The sequence below is a fragment of the Paroedura picta genome, chromosome 1 (genome assembly GCF_049243985.1).
Source record: "Paroedura picta isolate Pp20150507F chromosome 1, Ppicta_v3.0, whole genome shotgun sequence".
Classification (NCBI taxonomy): domain Eukaryota; kingdom Metazoa; phylum Chordata; class Lepidosauria; order Squamata; family Gekkonidae; genus Paroedura; species Paroedura picta.
In genome coordinates this window covers 153,970,186-153,993,437 of record NC_135369.1, presented here as the reverse complement: position 1 = coordinate 153,993,437, position 23,252 = coordinate 153,970,186, and the positions used below count along the sequence as shown (strand labels likewise).

Genomic DNA, 23,252 nt, shown 5'->3' with positions numbered 1-23,252 from the left:
TGCCAATAATTTAAGCCTGAACTTAACCAAAGGTGTGACATAGGACAAAGAAAAAGATGCTTTGCTTTACAGAAGCACAGCACAAGTCAGCTATCAAACAAAATTTACTGGACAGATCAATTAGTTGCACAGCTTTTGAGATTGTGGCTACAGATTTTGACAGATGGAGAAAGAGCACAAAACAAACAAATGTCACATACCAAACTGCAATGTAATCATTCACGAGCTCTGTTTGAAGTAAGGTGAAATTGATATAGATCCCATGGCCCTGTGGTACAGTAATAAGCCATGTACAGTCTCTTGAATTTGGATATTCATCTGGAAATCCTGGGGAATACACAGTACCATTCTGAGACGTCACATTGTAGCCACAAGGTGCTGAAAAGTAGAAGAAAGAAATGAATGAAAGAAAGCATTTAAAAATATATATTATTTTATTTTATCAAGAATACACATTTCTTTAGGGAAGGTGAAATTCAGTGGTAGACCACATTTTATTTTGGTGAAAATTACATCTCATGTTAAAAGGTGTCAATAGATCTGGTAATCAGAAAGACTTTCTGTACCAGATACCCTGGACGGATGTTTAGAATCATAGAGTCATAGAATAATAGAGTTGGAAGGGAACTCATGGGTCACCTAGTCCAACTCCCTGCACTATGCAGGACACTCACAACCCTATCGCTCATCCACTATTACTTCCCACCCCCTTAAGCCTTCACAGAATCAGCCTCTCTGTCAGATGGCTATCCAGCCTCTGTTTAAAAATTTCCAAAGCTGGAGAACCCACCACCTCCCGAGGAAGCCTGTTCCACTGAGAAACTGCTCTGTCAGGAACTTCTTCCAGATGTTGAGATGGAATTTCTTTTCAATGAATTTCATCCCATTGGTTCTGGTCCGTCCCTATGGGGCGAGAGAGAACAACTCTACTCCGTCCTCTATATGGCACCCTTTTAAATACTTGAAGATGGTTATCAAATCCTCTCTAAGTTGTCTCCTCTCTAGGCTAAACAGACCAAGCTCCCCCAACCTTTCTTCATATGTCTTGGTCTCCAAACCCCTCAACATCTTTGTTGCCCTCCTCTGGATACACTCCAGTTTGTCTACATCCCTCTTCAACTGGGGTGTCCAAAACTGAACACAGTACTCCAAGTGAGGCCGAAACAGAACAGAGTAAAGCTGTACCATCAGCTCCCGTTATCTGGACACGATACTCTATTTGATACAGCCAAAAATCCTATTTGCCTTTTTAGCCACCGAGTCACACTGTTGACTCATGTTCAATGTGTGGTCTAAGTCTCCTAGATCCTTTCCGCACTTGCTACTGCCAAGACAAGTCTCTCCCATCCTATACTGGTGTTTTTGGTTTTTCCTACCTAAATGCAGAACTTTACACTTGTCCCTATTGAACTTCATTTTATTCAGTTTAGCCCACTTCTCAAGCCTATCAGGATCATCCTGTATTCTGATTCTGTCTTCAGTTGTGTTTGCTACCCCTCCCAGTTTAGTATCGTCTGCAAATTTAATAAGTACCCCCTCTAAATCCTCATCCAAATCATTTGTAAATATGTTGAACATTTGCTACTGTGCACTTTTGGCCAGGTTGCCAGGACAGATCCCTGGGGAACTCCACTTGTCACTATTCTCCAAGAAGATGCTGAACCATTAACAAGTACCCTTTGGGTACGGTCAGATCAAAGTAGTTACTACTGATTTTTATGTACCAATGAATGCTCTGTATTTTATGTATATTGTTGCTGTAAAGCCTTTACACCATTATATCTGGTTCTCATATAATGGATATTGCTATGAAAATAAGATAATAATAATAAAATAAGAAAATAAGATAAGTTTGATGGGGATTATCAGGTCTTGAAGACCTAGATATCATGAAAAAATGCGCAAGAATCAGACTGTCACAGATTATATGGGAACACATAATCTGCCACTACTGCACCACCACTGCCAGCGCATTCAAAAAGGGGCATCCTGCTCCGTGTCCCAGGTCTACTGCTCAGGAGCAGCCCAATGGATGGCTCCTGCATGGCTGTTGGCCTGGGCTGGCCCCACAACTCCCCCTAGCCTGCAGGCAGTTTCGGCCTTCCATCCTGGGAAGGCATGGAGGGGACAGGGGGAGCTGCTGGCTCACTGCTGGCTAAGCCAGGCCATGTGGGTGCAAAAGACTAGGGGGCAGCAGAGTCAGAACAGACCACGGCTGCCCTTATCTCGCCTTACCTGTGCAGGATTCCCTTTTCTCCAGCATTACATGCCACGTTTGCTACTGTGCACTTTTGGCCAGGTTGCCTTCTCTGCCAGCTACCTCTGCCAGGTCGTCATGGACATTATGATTGAATTTTGTATTCTTATATTCCTTAAGTATGTCCAAATATTTTTTTTAAGTTCCAAATAAATATCAGCTAATTTTTAAATTAATTTTATCTCCAGGAATGAAGGTCTGAAGTGCCCCATGTATATTGGTAATTTCCTTATCCATATTATTAATTAAAGTGGATGCCACTGAATTTATCTTTGGGAAACCATAGATGTGGAAAATGCTCAATCTGTAAATTTATGTTAGAAACAAATAATTATACACACTCCAACCAAGTTTCTGTCCAGATTAGAAATTTTATCACATATTCTTCAAAACATGTAATTTATATGATCAAATGTGGCATGTGAATGAGATCTTTAAAAACTAGAATCATGGAATATATATCCCATATTCGGAACCAGATCCTGGATGCTCTGTTGGTCTCCCATTGGACTGCACAGAATCATTCGCTGGTTGACTTTTCATTTTTCAGTATAAAGACCATTACTTCAAGTCAATTTACTAGCAGCAGCAGCAGCCAACTACATTTGTTACAAGAAAAATGGTTTTTCATCTTTTATTTTCATACCATCTCTCATAAAGGTCTGAACTCTACTTGGTATTTAAACTGCTTTTTGTGAATAATCTCATTGATGTCTATTTGAGAATTACTGTATACTTCGGAGCCCTTTAATTAGATTTATTGGGAACACCTGTTTTGCACCTGCTTGTTAACCACAGGGCTTAAAATATTTTGGAGTTCGTGTATTGATTGGGTACACATACAAACAGACCCGAGTACATGTGAGCAGTAAGCCTAGGTGATATTTTGAGCTATGTTTATCATTTAATATTTCCTTTTACACTATTATTTCTTTGATTGTAACTCTCATGAAAATACAGATTGTTTATTATTTATACTTCTTCAGATTAATAATTACCTATTATTGAACTGTATAAAACCATTTACGTAACTGAGGTAGGTTATATATAAACTGTAAATTCTGATAATGCTTGAATTGCTAATTACATACATGTTTACTTTTATTAATATCTATAGGAACTAATCACTGAGGAAGGCTTCCTGGAAAACGGGTATCCTACCTAGGACCCCATTTTGATTACTTCAGACACTTTTTTCTGTTCAAATACTTAATTATCTGTGATTTTGGAAATAAACTATACAAAGAACACTTTAGATTTTGAAAATCATTATTAGCCAGCCTACTGATTTCATTTGTTGCTTCCACTTCCCAGTTAGCACACTGTCATCTTGCTGCTCCTTTCTTTTCTAGACTTCTACACAGTGGAAAATAGCTATTAAACTTTCCTTGACCCAAAATATTCATCCTCTATTGCACCATCTCAACACTTTACTTTTTGCTAATATTAAGTTGTGTGAACATGTGATAGAGCTTTAAATTTATTTTGCACTATAAGTTTTCTGTCTAGAGTACTCTCCCTATATACATTGCTGTAGATCTTGCTTGTTATCCCTCTTGCTTAGCACATCTCCCACAATTAATAATTTTCCCATTCAATATTCAGAAGGCAAGTCTATTTCTAGTAACACTATCAGTATTCCTTTGGTCCTATACACCTACCATCAACACTGCCAACTGGATAATTAGATGTGGGTAATTCAGATTCTGGACACAGAGCTGACGGCCTTTAGAAGAGGGATATCTAACTTACACCTATTATTGTTTTCCCTATTAACCTCACTTTCTCATAAGGCTCAGGGTGGTTTACAATAGAATAAAATGCATAAATATACAAATAATATAAAATACTTGCTTCAAAGCCCATTCCTAAGAACGGGCCTTGAAAGGGTCCCCTCCCTTCAACCCCGGCCAGGCAGCTTAAGTTGGCTTTGGGCCGCACCTCACAGCCGGATCAAGTAGGGTGGGCGGGGACTGGCCAGTTTGTTAGCAGGCCCGGGATAGAGCTCCTTAGCAGGCAGTCAGTAGGCCGGGAGGCCCTCGTTAGCAGGCCCTCCACCACGACCATTTGCCCAGGGCCCTCTCCCCTTACCTGCTGCTGGCTCCAGGCACTGAGGTGTGACTAAGAGCAAAGAACCTAGAGTGCAGGGACAGAGGATGGGAGCTGCAAAGGCTCCCTATTCCAACTTGGACAGCAGGACATGTTCCACCCCCTCCAGGCTGTTTCAAAAATATATAGAGGAACCATGGATAAGGATGTCTAAATACTTACATTAAGTCATAGCATAAATGTAGTATATCACTTGCCTAGTCGCCTATCATGGGAGAAAGAGAGGGCTTTTTTTTAATCTGGTGCTTTTCCGTTCCAGTCTGATGGAAAAATTCTGGATAGGAGTGGACATGAATGTGTAAAACGGAGGTTTGTGGGGTTTCACAGGTCAGGGGCATCATGAACCTCAAACCACAAGCTTACACAAACTCCATCGTGTTTGTGGACTAGTACATTGGGTTTGTTATGCGATCACTATGGAGTCCCCTGAGTGCATCACATCATCATGGACATGGTTTTTGGGTATGAGTCACAACTCTCCCCTTTGCCCCTAGGAGGTGCTCAGCCTCTCCATGTCACAGGCATGAGTGGCATAGAACACGTTTGCTTTGCACACTGGTAGGAGTGGGCAGGACTGATTCATGGCACAATTTGAGAGGTCAGGCCATGTGGCAGCCTTGTGTGTCCAATACGCCACAGGATTTAAGTCAAGGGGCTGGGGGCTCAACTAAGTATTCCTTTAGCCAGAAATCTTTTGTTATAGGGGAAAAGTTTTTGTCAAGGGGACAATAAGACCAACCCAGACTGCCAACCTCCAGGTAAGGGCTGGAGACACCTTGGCATGCTTTTATTATGGTGAGCTGAAGGCAAGTAATAACTTGCCATTTCAGTGAGCTATAAAAGGGTGGTGTGGTGGCCAGGCAATGTAATAATAATGGACTTCAATGAATACCTGTTTAAAGTACATATGAGAAATAGTCAGTTTGTTCTGCACTACATTGCAATTGTTCTGCACTACCTTGCTTCCTTTTTCTTTTACCTCCTTTTTCAACTACATCAACAGCTATGTTGTTCTATTGATATATTTCAGATGTTTTCCCCTAAAGCTCATCAAAGCAAATGTTTGCTTTACTTCTCCTCAAAGAGAAGCAGAAATGCAAACATTCACAACATCAGCTGCTCTCCCTAAATGCGGGTTTTTCTCTTGCAGTGCTGCATCATGTGGGTCAAATATAGACAACACATCTTTCATTTGCTAAAAATACAAAGCTCGTATTTGCACATGTTCCATATAGACACTGCCCCCCAAAGCACCTCTTTTCTCAGGGGAACTGATCTCTTTGGTCTGGAGATCAGCTGTAATTCCAGGGGATCCTCCCGTCCCACCTGGAGGCTAGCATCCCTGATTCTGAACCAGGAACTAAAAAAGAGTTTAAAAAAGTGCAGTGCAGCACAGGTTGGTCTGCATACATTTTTTTCAAAAAAATAGAGAGGAGGTGTATGGCACAGTTGTTCCCCTCTCCTCTCTACGCACCTTTATCTAAAGGCTATAAAGCATAGGCAGGGGGAGGATTGCACCTTGTGGATCCTAACAGGCTGTATGCGGAGGACGAGTAGGGAATCAAACCCAGCTGGCCAGATTAGAGGCCAGTGCTCTTAACCAGTGGTCCCCAACCTTTATTAGGCTGGGGACCGGCAGGGCATCGGGCCGCGCCCGCAGGGACCGCGCGAGCCACGCCCACGAGCCGCGCCCGGCCGCGCCCGGCCGCGCCCGCGGGCCGCACCCGCGAATCGGGCCGCGCCCGCGAGCCGCGTCCGGCCGCGCCCGCGGGCCACGCCCGCGAATCGGGCCGCGCCCGCGGGCCGCACCCGCGGATCGGGCCGCGCCCGCGGGTCGCACCCGCGGATCGGGCCGCGCCCGCGGGCCGCGCGAATGCGCGCCCTGATTCCCTCTCCCCGCCCTCCCCGCAGTAAGAAGCTTCCCGGGCCGCAAACTTGCGACCTGGGAAGTTTTTTACTGCGGGGGGGGGGGCGGGGAGAGGGAGCCGCGGCCCGGCGCCATGGCCTTTGCGGCCCGGCGCCGGGCCGCGGCCCGCAGGTTGGGGACCACTGCTCTTAACCACTACACAAAGCTGGTTCTAAAGAAGAACAAATTCAGTGACTGGAGTTTTCATCAGGTTCAAGTTCTCCACTATTCATTTTTCTACACGTTGTTTTGCTGATTCAGTGTGACAAAAGAACACTTCTGTGGAATTTTTCAACACTAACGGTGATTATCCAAAGAAATGCATTGGGATGGGAGATTTATCCTGCCCCCAGTACCCAGCACTTGAACATACCACTTCAGTCTCTAGTTGCAGTGTAACCATTACTACTTACTGCCGGGAGAGAGAGCACAGCATTCCAGGGAAGCCAGATGAGAGAACAATATCCAAAGGAAGTTGTTTGCAAATGAGGACACCTCTAGCTTCCCAAGCTAGAAGGCAACTGGCATGCAGATGGGGTGGGAAGGCAAATGAAGGGTGTGTGTGGGAGGGAGGGACAAAGGCTACTGCCTCTGGAATCTCCAAAAGCAACTAGGAGGATAAGAATCCTTGTCCTTGAGGTCCAATCAAGAGGTGAAGGCAGTCAGGCAGGCCCCGTGGGCTTCCTTTTTCTTCAGGTTTTCTGACCCTTTAATACAGTTCCTCATGTCTTGGTGACCCCCCCAACCATAAAATTATGCAAGTGTTCTTTCACAGAAATTTAACCGAAACTGACCAATGGCATGAAGATCCACTGTTCATGATTGTATATAAATTGATCCCCCCCCCCGGAGTTTCTCAGTTCAATTCTGCCTCTTATCCCACCATGCTGATGTTGCTCTTTTCTGCTGCTCCAGACAGACGAACGCTCTATCTCGATCTACCCAGCAAGGCTGTTGTGTGGATACTGCCCTCCCCCCACCAAGCTGCTTGCACTGTCGCGACTCCTGTGAAAGGGTTGTTCGACCCCCAAAGGGGTCCCAACCCCCAGGTTGAGAACCACTGGTTTAGTACCTACCTCTGGATCCCAATACTGGTCTAGTATTTGTTTTAGTCAGTTTAATTGCATGTAGCCATTACAAAATGGATCAAATATATTTAAACATCTCAATACATAACAATAAAATAAGTAATACAAATTAGAATATATCTACCAATCAGTATGCTATTTGGATATGGATTTTTTTCAAAATGCCTTCCCCCTCGCACCCCGATCTAATAGAACCAACAAGAAAAATACTGGGATAAAAAAAAGGCCAGGCTGATCCTGCAGCTAACTTTGCTTCTCTTGAAACATGTATCGTTGACTAGTTTTAATGTAAACCGCCCTGAGCCTTCGGGGAGGGCGGTATATAAATCTAAATAAATAAATAAATAAATAAATAAATAAATAAATAAATAAATAAATAAATAGTTTAAACCCAGGATCTGTATACAGTTGGGACATAGAACAAATGAACACCCCTAACACTGTATTGGCCGTTCACACAAGTGTTCCATTTCTAAGTGCGATTTTTTTCACTTAAAAGGCAGCCATTTATTCTGTATGCAATCTTCCTAAAATATGTTCAAAAATAAAGTATAGCTAGCAGCAGCTTGAGATTCATATCTGGCTAATATTGAAGCAAGCATTTCAAAAAAGCCTTCAGTAAAAAATAACAAAGGAGTCTTGTGGCATGTTAAATATTAAAAACTTTGGATTCCAATATAACCTTTTGTGGATTAGGGCCCATTTCTTCAGATGGTATGAGCAAATCTTTATTTACTTGCTTCATTCATAGTTTACCTGTCTTGCAGAGATTCGAGGCAGATGACCAAAATTAAAAAAAAACTTATAATACAATAAAGAACCAACAATGAATATAGTAAAATTAACTAGAATGTGTGCAGAGATATTAAAATAGCCACTACTCCCTTTATAAAAGGAGCCTCCTGAACAAATCCATTTTGCAAATTCTGTGCAGTCTTTTTATGCAGAAGGTGTAACATGAAAACAAACAAAACAGGAGGATCAAGGGACCATGAAATGCAGGAACTGCAGGGTAAAATGTACTTATGTAAAATTAAAATCCAATCAAGCAAAAGTTCTGAAAAATACAGCCTTTGGTGTAGACATTTATGAAAAAATTAAGCTTACTGTCAAGGGAGCTAGTCTGTTAATTGAGACAATTTTACCCATCCATGCCTGTACAGCAGTGTGGGATGAGGTTGTCACAAAGGTTTAGTAGGAAATGTTTTGGGTTCCTGTCTGGTTGGTTGCAATGGAAACTTTTTTTTTTGCCGGTTTCACACTGTTATTTCAGCCAAGGGTACTAAAATATGCCTTGTTTTTATGTGACTGGTTAGGTCCTTTTGGATTGGCAAAATGAGTGCATGATGATGCTTGTTTGATTGGCAAACTCCTTGAGTCATCCATGAATGCAGGGGAGACACCTCAAACCAGCCACTTTTTGCTGAATGGTACCACAGAGCTTGGAAGGTGGCTCAGCCAGTACAACTGCAGTCAGGAGGTAAGAAATTGAAAGGACATTGCTGTGGGCAAGGGACATAAGCAAGGATCTTGGATCAATTTTGTGTTGACATTTTTTCTCCACAAAAAACTTTGTCTCAAGCCCATAAAAGCAAAATATGTTGATTTTTTACTTTGTTTTTTTCAATAACCCCCCCGCCCCCCCCACACATTTCTTCTGGAGGTCAAATCGAATTAGAAGTACGTTGGACATGATTATTAGCATCATTTCCTCACTTTTACTTTTCCTACTTGTTCAGTTTGGACTAAGGAATATACTGTTTAGGCTGGCTACTTACTGTAGTGAACAGCACTTGGTAATTAATTATATTTTTTATTAATTATATTTATATACTGCCCTCCCTGGGGGCTCTGGGCAGTTTAAATAAAATGTAGAAAACAATACAAGAAATAATCCATAACATATAGATACAAAATAAAAAGTAGTCTCTTTTGGTAATCATAGGTCTAAATTTTGCTGATTTATTAACTCCAGCAAACTTGAGCAATGTTCTTCATTAAAATATCTTGGTATTATATTTCAATCTTCTTTGTCCTGGCAGGCACATTTAAATGCCAACAACTTACAGGCACATCATACCTTTATGATGGGAGCCATCATACAATTATTTTATGGTGGCCAGTTGGTTGCTCCTGCACTCAAGGTCTTTCAGGGTAAGATCATATCACAACTTCTGCATGGTGTGCAAATTTGGGCCTGATAAGGAAAGGTTTTGGATAAACTTGAAGTTGTCCAAAATACCTCTACTAGGAACATTCTGGGTCTTCCTCAGCTGCCTTCCTCTGGTTGGGCTTCCAAATATTACATCCAGAGTGCATCTGAAGCTCCTGGAATTCTATTTATCACTTATTAATAAACCTGAGACCCACCTAGTCAAACAGCTTTGAGTTTTGTTTAGAAAGGAACTACTGGACAACTATGCTTTCCCTGATCTTGTATTTATATGGATTATCTTCTCTTGATTGGATCAAAACCTGGTAATTTTGTAAAATTCAAGATTGGGCTTGTGGGAAAGATGCCTTATTTCAAGTATGGGGAATCCTTATTTTAGTAGATATATAATTATTTTATTTCACTTCATTTATTTTATTCATAACTTGCAATTATCTTATTGTGATCACTTACTGTGTCTTTGCTTCTAAAATGCCCGCTGCTGCAGTGGCAAAGGCACAATCGCACCTCCCTGCCCCCTGAAAGCCTCTAAATTGCTCGCCACTGCAGCAGTGAAGGCGCTATCAATCCACTTCCCCTTAAGAATAAGTTAAAAACTTGGCCAGCAAGGATGTTTATGGCCAAGGCCCCTTGCCTTTGCCTTTCTACCGTCTCCAAACCAATCACTAGCCATATGGTCATCTAATGTGTGAGATTGTAAAAAAAATCAGTAAAAGATATTTTCCCCTCCCAATCTCACAAAAAAACCCTGCCATAACATATTCAATTGTATTTCTGCTCCATTGATATTTCACACACAACACTCAGTCTACATTAACTGGTAGTACCATGATGAAGGGGAAAAGATTAAACTTGTGTATCACCAAACTGGTATCTGAGCCTTTCCCTCCAAAATGTTGGCAAGAAGAACTAGGGCAGAATGTTGTTCTGTCTGGTAAAATAACTGTCATAATAATGTCCTCCCATCACTTCCTATTTTAGTCAGACTAAAATTAAGGATTAATTCTCTGCGGACTTCAGCCTTCCTTTAAGGAAGTGGTTTCATTTCCTAGTGCAGAAAATATTACTTAGACATGCACCACTGTCAAAATAAAAAGACAACACAATTAGTTAACCCAAGCTCTTCAAGCATCCCTGTTAATATGGGGAGAGAGCTGATTGATGTTTTATACCAACATGGAGTTCAGCTCACAAGAAACTATGCAGATGTTCAATATATGGCAATGTTGTGCTTGCTGAATTTCTTCAAACAATGAAAATGATTTTATCTCAGTGAAGGTCTGAATAAAGTGGAGACCAAAATATTTACAGGCTTGGGTGAACTGCGACCAGAATATATATACCACTTTCAGTGGTTTATTGCATCAACTGGTCTGGGTTAAAAAAAGGATTGGACATATGTTCGTTACTATTTTTTAAAAATATAATTTAACACAATTGAATGCACTGTGGAACAGGACCTGAAAAGATCCAGTGAGAAAATTAAATTCCTGTAATAACTATAAATTTCATGTGAAACCTTTAAACACACAGACAGTGGATTCCAATAAATACATGGTCCAGAGATTTGGAAATACCTCACAGCAATAAAAATGGTCTGGGTTCTTGACAACAAAGATCACTTCTATGGATATGTGTGTTTGCTTTTGTCCGCAACTGATTGGTTTCCTAGCTGAACTAAATTAATTCCTATTTTCCTCACCAAATGCAAATAGACAGAAATGGTGACCAAAAAAACAAACAACAAAACTCCTAAGAGAGCCAGTTTGGTGTAGTGGTTAGGAGTGCAGACTTCTAATCTGGCATGCCAGGTTTGATTCTGCGCTCCCCCACATGCAACCAGCTGGGTGACCTTGGGCTCACCATGGCACTGATAAAGCTGTTCTGACCGAGCAGTGATATCAGGGCTCTCTCAGCCTCACCCACCCCACAGGGTGTCTGTTGTGGGGAGAGGAATGGGAAGGCGACTGTAAGCCGCTTTGAGCCTCCTTCGGGTAGGGAAAAGCGGCGTATAAGAACCAACTCTTTTTCTTCTTCTAATATTTGCTCTTCCAAATTTAGCATCAACAATTGTTAAAGTATTTCATGACATACTGTCCTATATTTCAATTTACCCTTAATGCTGTCATCTCTCACAGATTCTCATTTGTACACAGAATGAATACTGATAAACAATTTTGGACGGGCAAGAAGTATGAGCTATTTTTCAGAAAAGATACAAAAGTTCAAAATCACAGCATGTTGGGTTTAATCTTCAAGGATATGTTGTGTATCAGCTGTGTAATAACGTAAGACATACCTGCAGTCAGGATTTTAAAAAGTGGTAATGTAAACCCATATCCTTTGTCTGGTATATGACAACATACCAGATAAAGTATATTCAGTAAGGAATTATGCTTGACATTAAAATATGAAAAGAGCCAAAGCATTGGTTCAGGGTCAATTGTTAGGAAGCTCAGAGTGAAATCCTAATTATACTTTTCTAGAAGTATGTATACTATCTTCTTTGGATAGCAAATCACTACTTGTGTAAATGGAGGACGATCAAACTAAGCCTACATATGATATGTTCATTAAAACTGATGATGTTACCATGTTCATGCTAAAGCCATTTCTATTGAAACAAAACATTTTAGAGAGCTGGCTTGCCAAGTCAAACATAACAACAAAAAATAGTTCACACGTAATTTTATACAGGTTATTTGGTTAAAGTTCTAAAGTGTCTATTAAAGAGAAACTGGTCACAAGCATACTTTTAGCACAGCACCAGATTGAGCAAGGGATTCAAATGAAATTGGTTTAATGTACCGTATATACTCACATATAAGGTGACCCGCATATAAGCCAAGACACCCAATCTTACTACAATATCTGGGCAAATGTATTGACTCACATATAAGCTGAGGGTGGGAAATGCTCCATCATCACAGGCTCTCCCATCCAGCCTCCCCCCCCAACAAATACAGAAAAGTCAAGAAAAAGAATAGCTGCTAGTTTTTGTACCCCACTTTTCACTAACCAAAGGAGTCTCAAAGCAGCCTTCCCTTCCTCTCCTGATGCCAGACACCCTGAGAGAGCTTTGACAGAACTACTCTGTGAGAACAGCTCTAGCAGGAGAACCAAACAGTGCCCCCCAGGCCAGCAAACCAGAGCAGAACAACAGTACCCGAAGTTGGAAACCTACTACAAACAAGTACAAAGAACTGGGAGAATGGACAACTCTAACAACAACTACAGTGCCCCCCTAGAACAAAACACTGTAAAAATAATCTTTTAAAAGGAACACAACCCCAAGAAGAAAAGGCAAACAGTGCTGCCCCTCAGATAAAAAAAGAAACAAACACTAGGAGAAAGAAATAGTAAATCCCAAAGCACCCCCAAAACCCACCCCACCTCACCCACAGAAACCTAAAGAATAGTTTGGAAGAAGTGATTAGCTAGAGGAAGAAGTGAAGGCAAAAGGAGGACAAAAAAGATCAGAGTCCCTCAGTCAATCCGTTGATGTCCTACAAGCTGCCAGAGCAAGTTCAGCTTGCAGTACACATTTGCAAAAGGCAATACAAGGACTGGCTGGCTGGAGCAGGCTTTTATTTCAATTACCGTACATACCCACGTATAAACCGAGGAGTAATTTTTCAGTGTGAAAAAAGGTGCTGAAAAATTAGGCTTATACGCGAATATACAGTGAATTCCTCTGCTCCTCTCTCTATACATGTTCTTTCAGATGTTAAAATATATGACAGGCTCCTTAGCTTATAGATCTCTACAGAACTTCCAATACCCTGCAGGTTCCTCCATCTGTTTAGGCCAGAACATGCTAATTAATGGCCACTTTCTTCAGACCTTAGTAAAGAGTTCTGTATGCTCTGATGATCTCAGCTCCTCAAGAAGCCTTTCTCCTTGCTTCCACGAGTTTTATCTTCTCTCTGTTCCCCATCCACTGGTCAGGCCAAGTCAAAGAAGCTCTGCCTGGACATGTTCAAGAATTCCTTCCTAAAGTCTCTGAAGTATTTAACATCTCCAAATTTCTGTTCTCTGCTTGAAGAGGGAAGGAGAAGGAGACTGGACTCTCGTGTTGTCTCTAGCTAGACCTATTAGCCAGACCTTAAGAGGTAGTTGAGGCAAGTCTGGAAAGCCACTGACTGACTTCCTCCTCCTTGCCTATTCTCTGCCTAGAGAGAAAAAAAACCTTTTAAAATCTTCTGGTAAAAGTTTTATTCAGGTCAGCTCTCTACCTCAAAAAGGCATTTCATCACACTTGGTGACTCTATGTGTTTAGAAGAAGAAGAAGAGTTGGTTCTTATATGCTGCTTTTCTTTACCCTAAGGAGTCTCAAAGTTGCCTTTCCTTTCCTCTCCCCACAACAGACAACCTGTGAAGTAGAGGAGGCTGAGAGAGCCCTGATATTACTGCTTGGGCAGAACAGCTTTATCAGTGCTGTGGTGAGCCCAAAGTCACTCAGCTGGTTGCATGTGGAGGGGGAGTGGGGAATCAGACCCGGCTTACCAAATTAGAAGTCCACACTCCTAACTACTACACTAAGCTACACCAAGCTTAAACATTCTGATATCATCACCAAGTTCTCAAATGCTCTGTCCTTAGTCCTTTTATTCACTGACAGAAAGCCATCCTCAATATTGAAAATTTACCTTTTATTTTCAGTGAACTTTGAGTATATTAAGAGGGACACATGGGTGTTCTGTAGCTATACTAGAGTAGGACAGCTAGGAAAATGCCACATCAAACAAGTGACATCTCTAGCGATCCCGAACCTGTGGGCTGCGGACCACATCGACTAATTGGAGGTGGGCCCCGAAGGACGGCTTCCCCCCCCCGGCCCTTTACTTCACCCCCCCCAGCCCTTTACAACACACTTAATTGTTGTGGAGTGTCTGTATCTTATTTTGAAGGGATGTTTAAACATTACCATAGCGATCAGAGAGCACTAGGGCAGTGGTTGAGAGTAGAGGAGTAAACTAACCCCCCACCGGGCCTCAGTAAAAGGCGTTGAGTGGTCCCCGGTGACTGGTCCCCGGTGATAAAAAGGTTGGGGACCATTGCTTTAGGTGTTTTGTTGGCTTCAGGAACTATATGATACACTACTATTACATGTGATTCATACAATTCTGTTTACAATTAGCCTGAATACAAGTTTGCTTGTTTATATTTGTACACCACCCACCCCCAAAAGCTCAGGGCGGTTTACAGGGAACAGGAAACAGATAACATGAGGTAACACATGTGACAATAGCAATAACACTACAACAACAATAACCCCAACATGATAACAGCAATAATAATATGATAGAACTGCAAAGGAGCCTCAACTCTACTCTCACTGGGACCCAGGGGGTTAGGCAGATTAGTGGCAGTTGTAATAGGAGGGGGGGGGCTGAGGGCCAATTGGAAGGGATGATCCAGGTCAACCTCAACCAAATGCCTAGTGGAGGAGCTCCCTTTTGCAGGCCCTGTGGAACTGTTTGGGTTCACCTTAGATATTCGAAATAATGGCAACTGAGACTCACCCCCTCCAATCGCAACAGTTGGGGGGGGTCAGTGCTGCTGGAGGCCTGGCCAGACACGGAGGCGGAAGTGCTGGCATGCCCAGCACACCTCGAAGCATGGAAAGACTTGGGGCAGGGCATGGAGAGGGTAGGCATGCAGGGAGCGAGGCCTTTAAAGGGTCTGACGCAGCATCTCCATCTCCATCTGGAACCGCTCAGTGAGTAGTATCATAATTGGTTAAGGGGCAAGTGGGCGGAGAGTGGGCGGGGCCAGTAATTATATTTCAAAGTACAACGGGCTTTAAACTTAATCACATATAAAATGCATATATGAGGGAAGTTTGAATAATTGTAAAAAGAAAACTATAAATTATTTTATGCAGTGTTAAGCGTGCACATAATTAAAACAGACTTCAGTGATGCTCATGAAAGATCTGCATTTCATATGCCTGTTCTACGTAGCTGTCTAGGCACAATGCAGTTTAGTTTGCAGGTTCCCATTCCATCTGGCTCCTTTGCATGACAAAGAGAGATGATATTGGTCATTTTCATTGTTTTTCTTTTGTCAAGGATACTCATTTACTGATGTTAGAAAGTTATTTTAATTATAGCATTCAATATAATTAATTAAAATTCTAGGAAAGACACAGAATAATTTTCTCCCCCCCCTTTCCATAATATATATCAGTTCTAAGTAATTTGAGGTAATTCGAAATAACACTAAAACATGGGTGTCTGAATTGTAATCTGGATTTACAATCTAACACAAAGCACCATCATTTAGTTTTCTAAATTTAAATGTGCAGATGTGTGAAGGGCAGACCACCAACAGTTCGGTAAGGAAGGTATTCGAATATTCATTGCAAGCAATTAATTGAACATAGGCTCCAATCCAAGCAAATACGTAATGAAACCTTTTACAATAGCTAAATGCCATCAAATCAACTGTATGTGGGGAAGAAAAATTTGCAGGCTGATTCCCATCCGACTCTTCAACTCCCAAACTGATGAACAGCAGGATTTCAGCCTTTCCCCCATGCTTCATTCCAGCTGTTCAATCGGTAATGAAACCATGGCCCCAGGATGCATTTGTAACTACTAGCTAGATGTCTAGGACAGTGTCTTATATTGGCCTTGAAATCAAGGTTTGCCAGATACACTAGACTGTAAATGTAGAAGTTCCAACTCTTACTGAAGTACAATTTGTCAGTACTGGGTTTTACACAGAAGATTTTATTAACTGTGCTTTTTCCCCCCCTCAAGTCCCTTGAGAACAGAGGAGTGGGTAAAATCCTAGGCATTCAGAGAAAATTAAAAATAGCCAAAGTTACCTTCACACTTCGGGAAAGGATAATTCCAGTTCCTTTTGATCCCATGCTGGCAAGTGAGAATAGGGTGACCAATTAGAACATATCCAGGGTAGCAGTCAAAAGAGATAGACTGTCCTACACTGTAGTCTGAGTTGATTATATATCCATTTAAAAACGGAGGAGGATCTGGACAATTTTGTAACTCATAACCTGGAAGGAAAGAGCAACATACTGACTTTAAAAGTATTCTGAAATTTGCTCTCTCCACTAAAACATACAAGATGAGAAAGCAAGTACAAACCAGATTTAAAAGTATTGATTTCTTAACTTTAAAGAGGAGTCACATATTTAATACACATAAAATATTGCCCTGTTTTTCAAATGTTCCATCATATACATGTGTAAGCAAGAGCATAACATTGGGCACAGCATATGTTCACATGAATTGGTTAGAATCATCGAATCAGAGTTGGAAGGGGCCATACAGGCCATCTCAACGTATAGCCAGGAGGGACCCAGAGCTGGCAACCCCGGTCTTCCGCCCAGCCTCAACAAAATGCCTGGCGGAAGAGCTCTGTCTTGCAGGCCCTGCGGAACCTAGATAGTTCCATCAGGGCCCTCAGCTCTTCTAGGAGCTCATTTCACCAGGTTGGGGCCAGGGTCGAAAAGGTCAAGGCCAAGCTAATGTCCCGGGGGCTCAGGACAGCCAGAAAATTCATACTCACACAGCAAAGAGCCCTGCGAGGGGCATAGGCAGATTAACGGTCCCTCAGATAGGTAGGACCTAGGCTGCATATAGCCTTAAAGGTCAAAACCAAAACCTTGAACTTGATCCAGAAGCAAAATGCAGCAGCCAGGATCCTCACAACAACACTGTGGAGGTCCCACATCCAGCCCATTCTCCACCAACCGCAGTGGTTCCGGATCAGACTAAAGGTTCTGGTAATTACCTTCAAGACTATACACGGTCATGGCCCAGTGTACCTGAGGGACCGCCTCCCTGCCTATGCCCCTCAAAGAGCTCTACGCTCCACCACCACCACCAACAACCGGCTAATGGTCCCTGGCCCTAAAGATGCTCGCCTGCCCTCGACTAGGGCCAGAGCATGCTCTGTCCTGGCCCCCACCTGGTGGAATGAGCTCCCAGAGGACAGAGCTAAAACAGTTCCGTAGGGCCTGCAAGGAGGAGCTCATCCGCCAAGCATTTGGTTGAGACCAGGCATAACCAACAGCGTATGAAGGGCCCCTGCTCCCTCCCTCCCGGAACTCCATCAGTGCGCTCTGCACAGTTGCACTGTTTGCATTGTTAGCACTGTTTGCATTGTTACAATTATAAGTTATTAGTATTATTGTTACTGTTATTTATATGTTATGGATTGTTTCATGTATTGTTTATACGTTTTATGTAAACTAACCTGAGCCTCCAGGGAGGGAGGTATATAAATATAATAAATATATAAATAAAATAAATAAACTAGCAACCAGTGCAGTTGACACAGCAACGACTGAATATGGGCCCTCCAAGATATCCAAGTGACATTTTGTACTAGGCGCAGTATTCAGGTTAAAAACAAAGGTAGGCCCGCGTAGAGCGAGTTACAGAAATGTAATGTGGAAGTGACTGTTGCATGGATCACTGTGGCCACGTGTTCTAAGGACAGGTAGGGAACTAGAAGCCGTGCTTGGCACAGATGGAGAAATGACGTTCGCATGTTGAGGGCCACATTTGAGAAATACATATATAGATGATAATTAAGTATTTATTTTCCACTTTTCTTTCCAAAGGGGCCCAGCATGGTATAAAATAATACAAAAATATAAAAATACAAGAACAAATATATAGTGCTGGGCATGTGTGTACAGGAGCTACTCTTTACATTCCTATAGGATTGATGCTTGCTAACATTCCTTTTTTCAGAGAAGAGCATATTAATTTGAACGCATGCTATTTCCTTCTTTCTTTCTATCTTTAGTTTATTCATCTAAGTGTTCACCTAGTAATACTGTATTAAGACAGTCATATCATCCAATCACAGTTTTGACCTCTGTAAAGGTATATAAATGGAAGACATGCTATATAAATCAGCTGAATGACTCAGCTTATAAATCAGGGCTGTGACAAAAAATGAGCTACATGATTTATGGATAGCTTCATGACTTATTAATTAGGCCCATAACATATAAATCATGATCAGAGCTTGGAAATTCACCACTTTACTTACAAATCAATGCTACATGGTCTTGCAGTATACACCATTCACATATTACAGAAATTAACTAAAGGGTTTTCGGGCATGCCGAGTTTCCTTAGCACTGGAAATAACTGGGTAAATGCCAGGTGCAGCTTCTGAGTCTCTGGTTGTCCTTCCGCGAAGCCTCTCCAATATGCTTTTATGAATATGCTTTTATTTGATGATACAGGCTAAATAATGCCTATAATATTCAAGCTCATTCAAGCTCATTAATTCCTAAACTGTACACCAAAGAACTCAAGGTGCTGTGCTGAGAAATCTTGCTAGTATGCTAAGGCAGTGGTCCCCAAACTTTTTGAGCGGCCGAAATAGCGCATGCACGGTCCTGATTCCCTCCCCCCCCCTCCTGCAGTAAGAAGCTTCCCGGGCCGCAAGCTTGCGGCATGGGAAGTTTTTTACTGCGGGGGGGGGGGGCGAGGAGAGGGAGCCGCGGCTCGGCGCCATGGCCTTCACGGCCCGGCACCGGGCCGCAGGCCGCGGGTTGGGGACCACAGTGCTAAGGGATTAAAAAAAAAAAGAAAATCTCAAAGACACGCACTGATATAAAAAGCTTCCCTAGTATATCTTCATGGTTAAATGAACCAATCTTGCCATCCTCTGGTCAGGTTCCACTAGACGCAACCAGGATTTTCAAGGCAAGAGATGTTCAGAGGTGGTTTGCCATTGCCAGCTTCCACACAGCAACCCTGGACTTCCTTGGTGATTTTCCATTCAAGTACTATCCAGGGCTAACCCTGCTTAGCTTCCAACAAATCTTTCGGGATCAATCTAGTCTGAGCTCCAGATCTCTTACCTTCAGTCAAATTAGAGATCCAACAGTATTATGTGTCCTGAGGCAGAGTACCTACAACAGTGTTTCATGTAGCTACACCGGAAGTGGACTTCCCAGAGAATTTTTTAAGAATACATTCTTAAAGCAATCCATTTTAATTGTGCAAGTAACAAGTGAAGCCTCAAATTTCAGTTTCTGATAGCTGATTCTAGGCTTACTCTTGCAATCTCACAGCTCCTGTTGGCATGATAATTATAACTTGCATTTTTGACTGCCCAGAACTACCCTTCTTTTGTGAGTGACTAACATTCCTTTCAGACCACAATGCCATGTGGTTCTGCCATTTCCTCTTTTAGATTATTTGCTGCTAGTAATTGGATCTTTGGTATCTTCAGGAATCTTCAACCTGTAGTTTTCTATGATTTCTGAGAAGGACATTGGAAGGAAAAAGAAAATGTTGGCGATTGGTGACTTTCTGCTGAGGATTATGGAATGTCTTGTGTACAGATCTGATCCCCCTAGCCAGAGAGGTCTGTTGCTTGCCAGGGGGAAAGACAAAAGACTGGCTGACAAAATTGATAAAGCCAATTGTAAAGTTTAGAAGAGCACTGGGGGAAAATGTTAATTTTATTTTTTAGTAAGGAAAGTGTTGCCTTACAAAACATTTCACTACTTCCAAATGTATAGCATGAAAAAAATGTAGTGACTTTCTCAATTCTCAACACCTCTCATTGGGAAAATTGGGATAAGTTGAGGAAAAACTTATACACTAAGCATATGTAACATTTAAAATGTTGACAACTATTAGTAATACCTTAGTATTCTCAATGTTATAAACTTTGGATTAGTATCCAAACATACTGGTACTCTTACACATTACAGCTTCTATGAGGGAGATTCTGTTCAAATAAAACACATATTTTGTTTACTACAAAATGTGTTTTCTACATTCAACCTTAATTTTTTTCCTTCCTCTCACATAGCAAAGATCAAAAAAGCGTGTGCTATGGTAACATAAGGTGCCACAATTCATAACTTGCAGTTTACTGGAGGGAGAGAATTATGTTTTTAATTCCATAGATAACTCAAATCTGATACTATGAAGTCAGTACTACAAAGGTGATATAATTATGGCAACTGAAGATAACTTTACAAAATGCCTTTATTTCAGTTTTCTGAGATGCAGGACAGAACCCTATGCTTTGTTTTTTTTTTGGTCAAATAAAATCTTTGGAATCTGTCGTAGTTGCCTTGTTTAGTCAGTTCATTTTGACTTCCAGCTTTGTTGTCATGCTTTACCAGTAGAAAGTAATAAAGTCAGCATAGCTGGGATTTTGGTGCTTGAAATGTTGTGCCAGTGAGAGACAAAAGCTTATCTATGCTAAGTTCAGCATGTGGCATTAGCATCCAAATGACTATCTCAGCTCACAGCAAAACAGCTTAAAGTCAATAGAGTATACTGCTACTACAGCAAAAAGTCTACGTAACCCCTTCAGGGTAGTTCCAGTGAAGCAGGCCTAATAATTAAATAATATTATTTCAATGAGTGGAATGCAACACAGGGCATGGGTGTAGGGAATATATAGGAATATCTATACATCTGGTAGCCTTTTAACCAAGCAACAACTTTCCTGGCTTTTCCTTGCCCTCCTCATGTTCCATGCCCCTTTCCACTGACTTCTCTCACACACTACACACATTTTTTTCTTCACTTTCAGAACTACCCATGGTTAGCACACACAGGTACATGGATATTCTTTAAACAAAGTTATCGCAAATCACATGTTTGGTCAGGGACTAAATGCAGAGACTCTTTGATCAAACAAACTCCTCCATAAGACCCAGGTTCACTGCTGGGAATGTGGAGCACCAATGATATGCAGATTGTGACCGTTGACACAAGGGTGTTTTACCAGCTGCTGTACCACTTGTGAACTTTCCTGTGCAATAATGACAGCCACGGCAACTATGTCTAGCATCACAATAGATAAGATGCTGGAAGACCCTGGACATCTTTTCTATCTCCTCCTCCACCAATCCTTTAGTCATCTGTGCTTCCTCAGAATCCCCCCTCTGCCACAGAATCTTGCTGGGTGACCTTGAGCCAGACACACTCAGGCTAATCTATGTCACAGGGTTGATGTAAAAATAAAATGGAGGAGAACAACATAAGCAACATTGGATCTCTATTAGGGATAAAGGTGGCCATAAATGAAGCAAATAAATAAATGAGGCTCTGCAGCACCTTCCCACAGGGGAAAAAAAAGATTTTGGATCTAACATTATGTCTTTGTGAATTTGGCATGTAAAGCTGATATTTTGGGGCTGATTTTCTTAAAAGAATAATTACAAGTGCTACATGTCTACATAATCATATGCCTAACAGAACTCTAAGTCCCCCCCCCCAAACAATGCTTTCTTCTGTCAGCAGAGCTGTAAGATCATCTGCACAAACGAAGTTCTCTCTAATAATCTTACACTGAAATCTGAAAGAGCTGACATTCTATAATAGTGAATATTACTAATATGTTACCTGAAAAATTGTCTTCCGAAGTAATATCATGTAAAATTGAATTCTTAGGTTTAATAAGGCAAACTGCTGCTCTCTTGCATAATTTTTGTACCATACCCAAATGAGGCCCTCTTCTGCTAACAGTTGAAAAAAAGCTACAGTAAACTTGATCCAATGATTCCTGGAGCTTCAAGACACTCATTGAACATTCCTGTCAGTAAGGATTATTCACTTTACTAGAAAAGACAGCTTTTGGCATTTAAAGTGCTGAAAGCCTCAAAACAGATTTACAACTCTAGATCAGAGCTTTGACTAGGTTAGCAAGATATATTTTAATATACTTTTATCTTCTGAACACCTTACTCCAATAGCATTCCATCATTTCCATTGTGGCCATGACCCAGAGAAAGTTGCACATGTAATCCTATTTCCAATCAATGCTTCTTAAATATGCTGAGTTATTTTGTAACGGTCTAAGGCTGGTCTAAGACTGTAAAAACAAAATTGTAATTTGTAAATAGGTAAAGGTAAAGGTATCCCCTGTGCAAGCACTGGGTCATGTCTGACCCTTGGGGTGACGCCCTCTAGCGTTTTCATGGCAGACTCAATACGGGGTGGTTTGCCAGTGCCTTCCCCAGTCATTAGCGTTTATTTTGTAAATATGCATTGAAATAAAGCCATTAAAATATTTCTGGAGATGAAAGCTCCAAAGTGTGAAATAGGAGAAAGAAAACTGTTAATATAAACAGCAAGGCATTTAAAAATGTTCTCGGAACTAGTATTTTCATGTAGTATCATAAAAGAATATTCCATTATAAATTATGAGATACTGCATACCATTGATTGCTCACCTTGATATGAAAGTTTAAATCCTTGCCTATTTTCTGAGTGATCACTATAAAAGTGAATGAGTGTTTCATGAGTTGTACTTAATAAAGATGGTGGGAGGTCTGTTCCACTAAACTGGCCAATCATAGAACTGGTGTGAAAAGGCCCATTCTGAATTTCAACAAAGTCATGGTTTGCTTCAGTGGAGAAGTTCAGAAACTGTATGTGTGCACCTATATGAGAAAACAGGTATAAAAACTTTATTTATTAATAGTTTACTTTGTATCACCCATCTCAGACCAGACATCTCGGGGCAGTGAGCAACAGGTCAGACGTACAATTCATTTCAACAATGATAAAATGATTAGAAAAATTTAAATCAACACAGAAGAGGCAAATAAACAAAGAAATACTTCTAATATACATTTTATATTACAGATTGAATTCAGCTAGAAACTGAAGACATTGATGTGAAAAAATAATCTTTAAATGGTGCAAAGAAAAGCATAACTTTCAATTTAAATTTAACTTTTGCAAAGCA

The 23,252-nt window shown here is 41.3% G+C and overlaps 1 protein-coding gene across 3 annotated transcripts in view; it reads right to left on the bottom strand.

Annotated features, from left to right (window-relative positions):
* CSMD1 (CUB and Sushi multiple domains 1) overlaps nt 1–23,252 on the bottom strand; it is a 1,334,105-nt gene that overhangs the window by 111,808 nt on the left and 1,199,045 nt on the right. For all 3 annotated transcript variants that reach the window (XM_077309265.1, XM_077309276.1, XM_077309285.1), the window contains 3 exons: nt 22,735–22,944; nt 16,369–16,557; nt 201–378 (listed from right to left, as the gene is read on the bottom strand). In XM_077309265.1, coding sequence (XP_077165380.1) covers nt 201–378; nt 16,369–16,557; nt 22,735–22,944 — 577 coding nt within the window. The remainder of the gene's footprint in view (nt 1–200; nt 379–16,368; nt 16,558–22,734; nt 22,945–23,252) is intronic.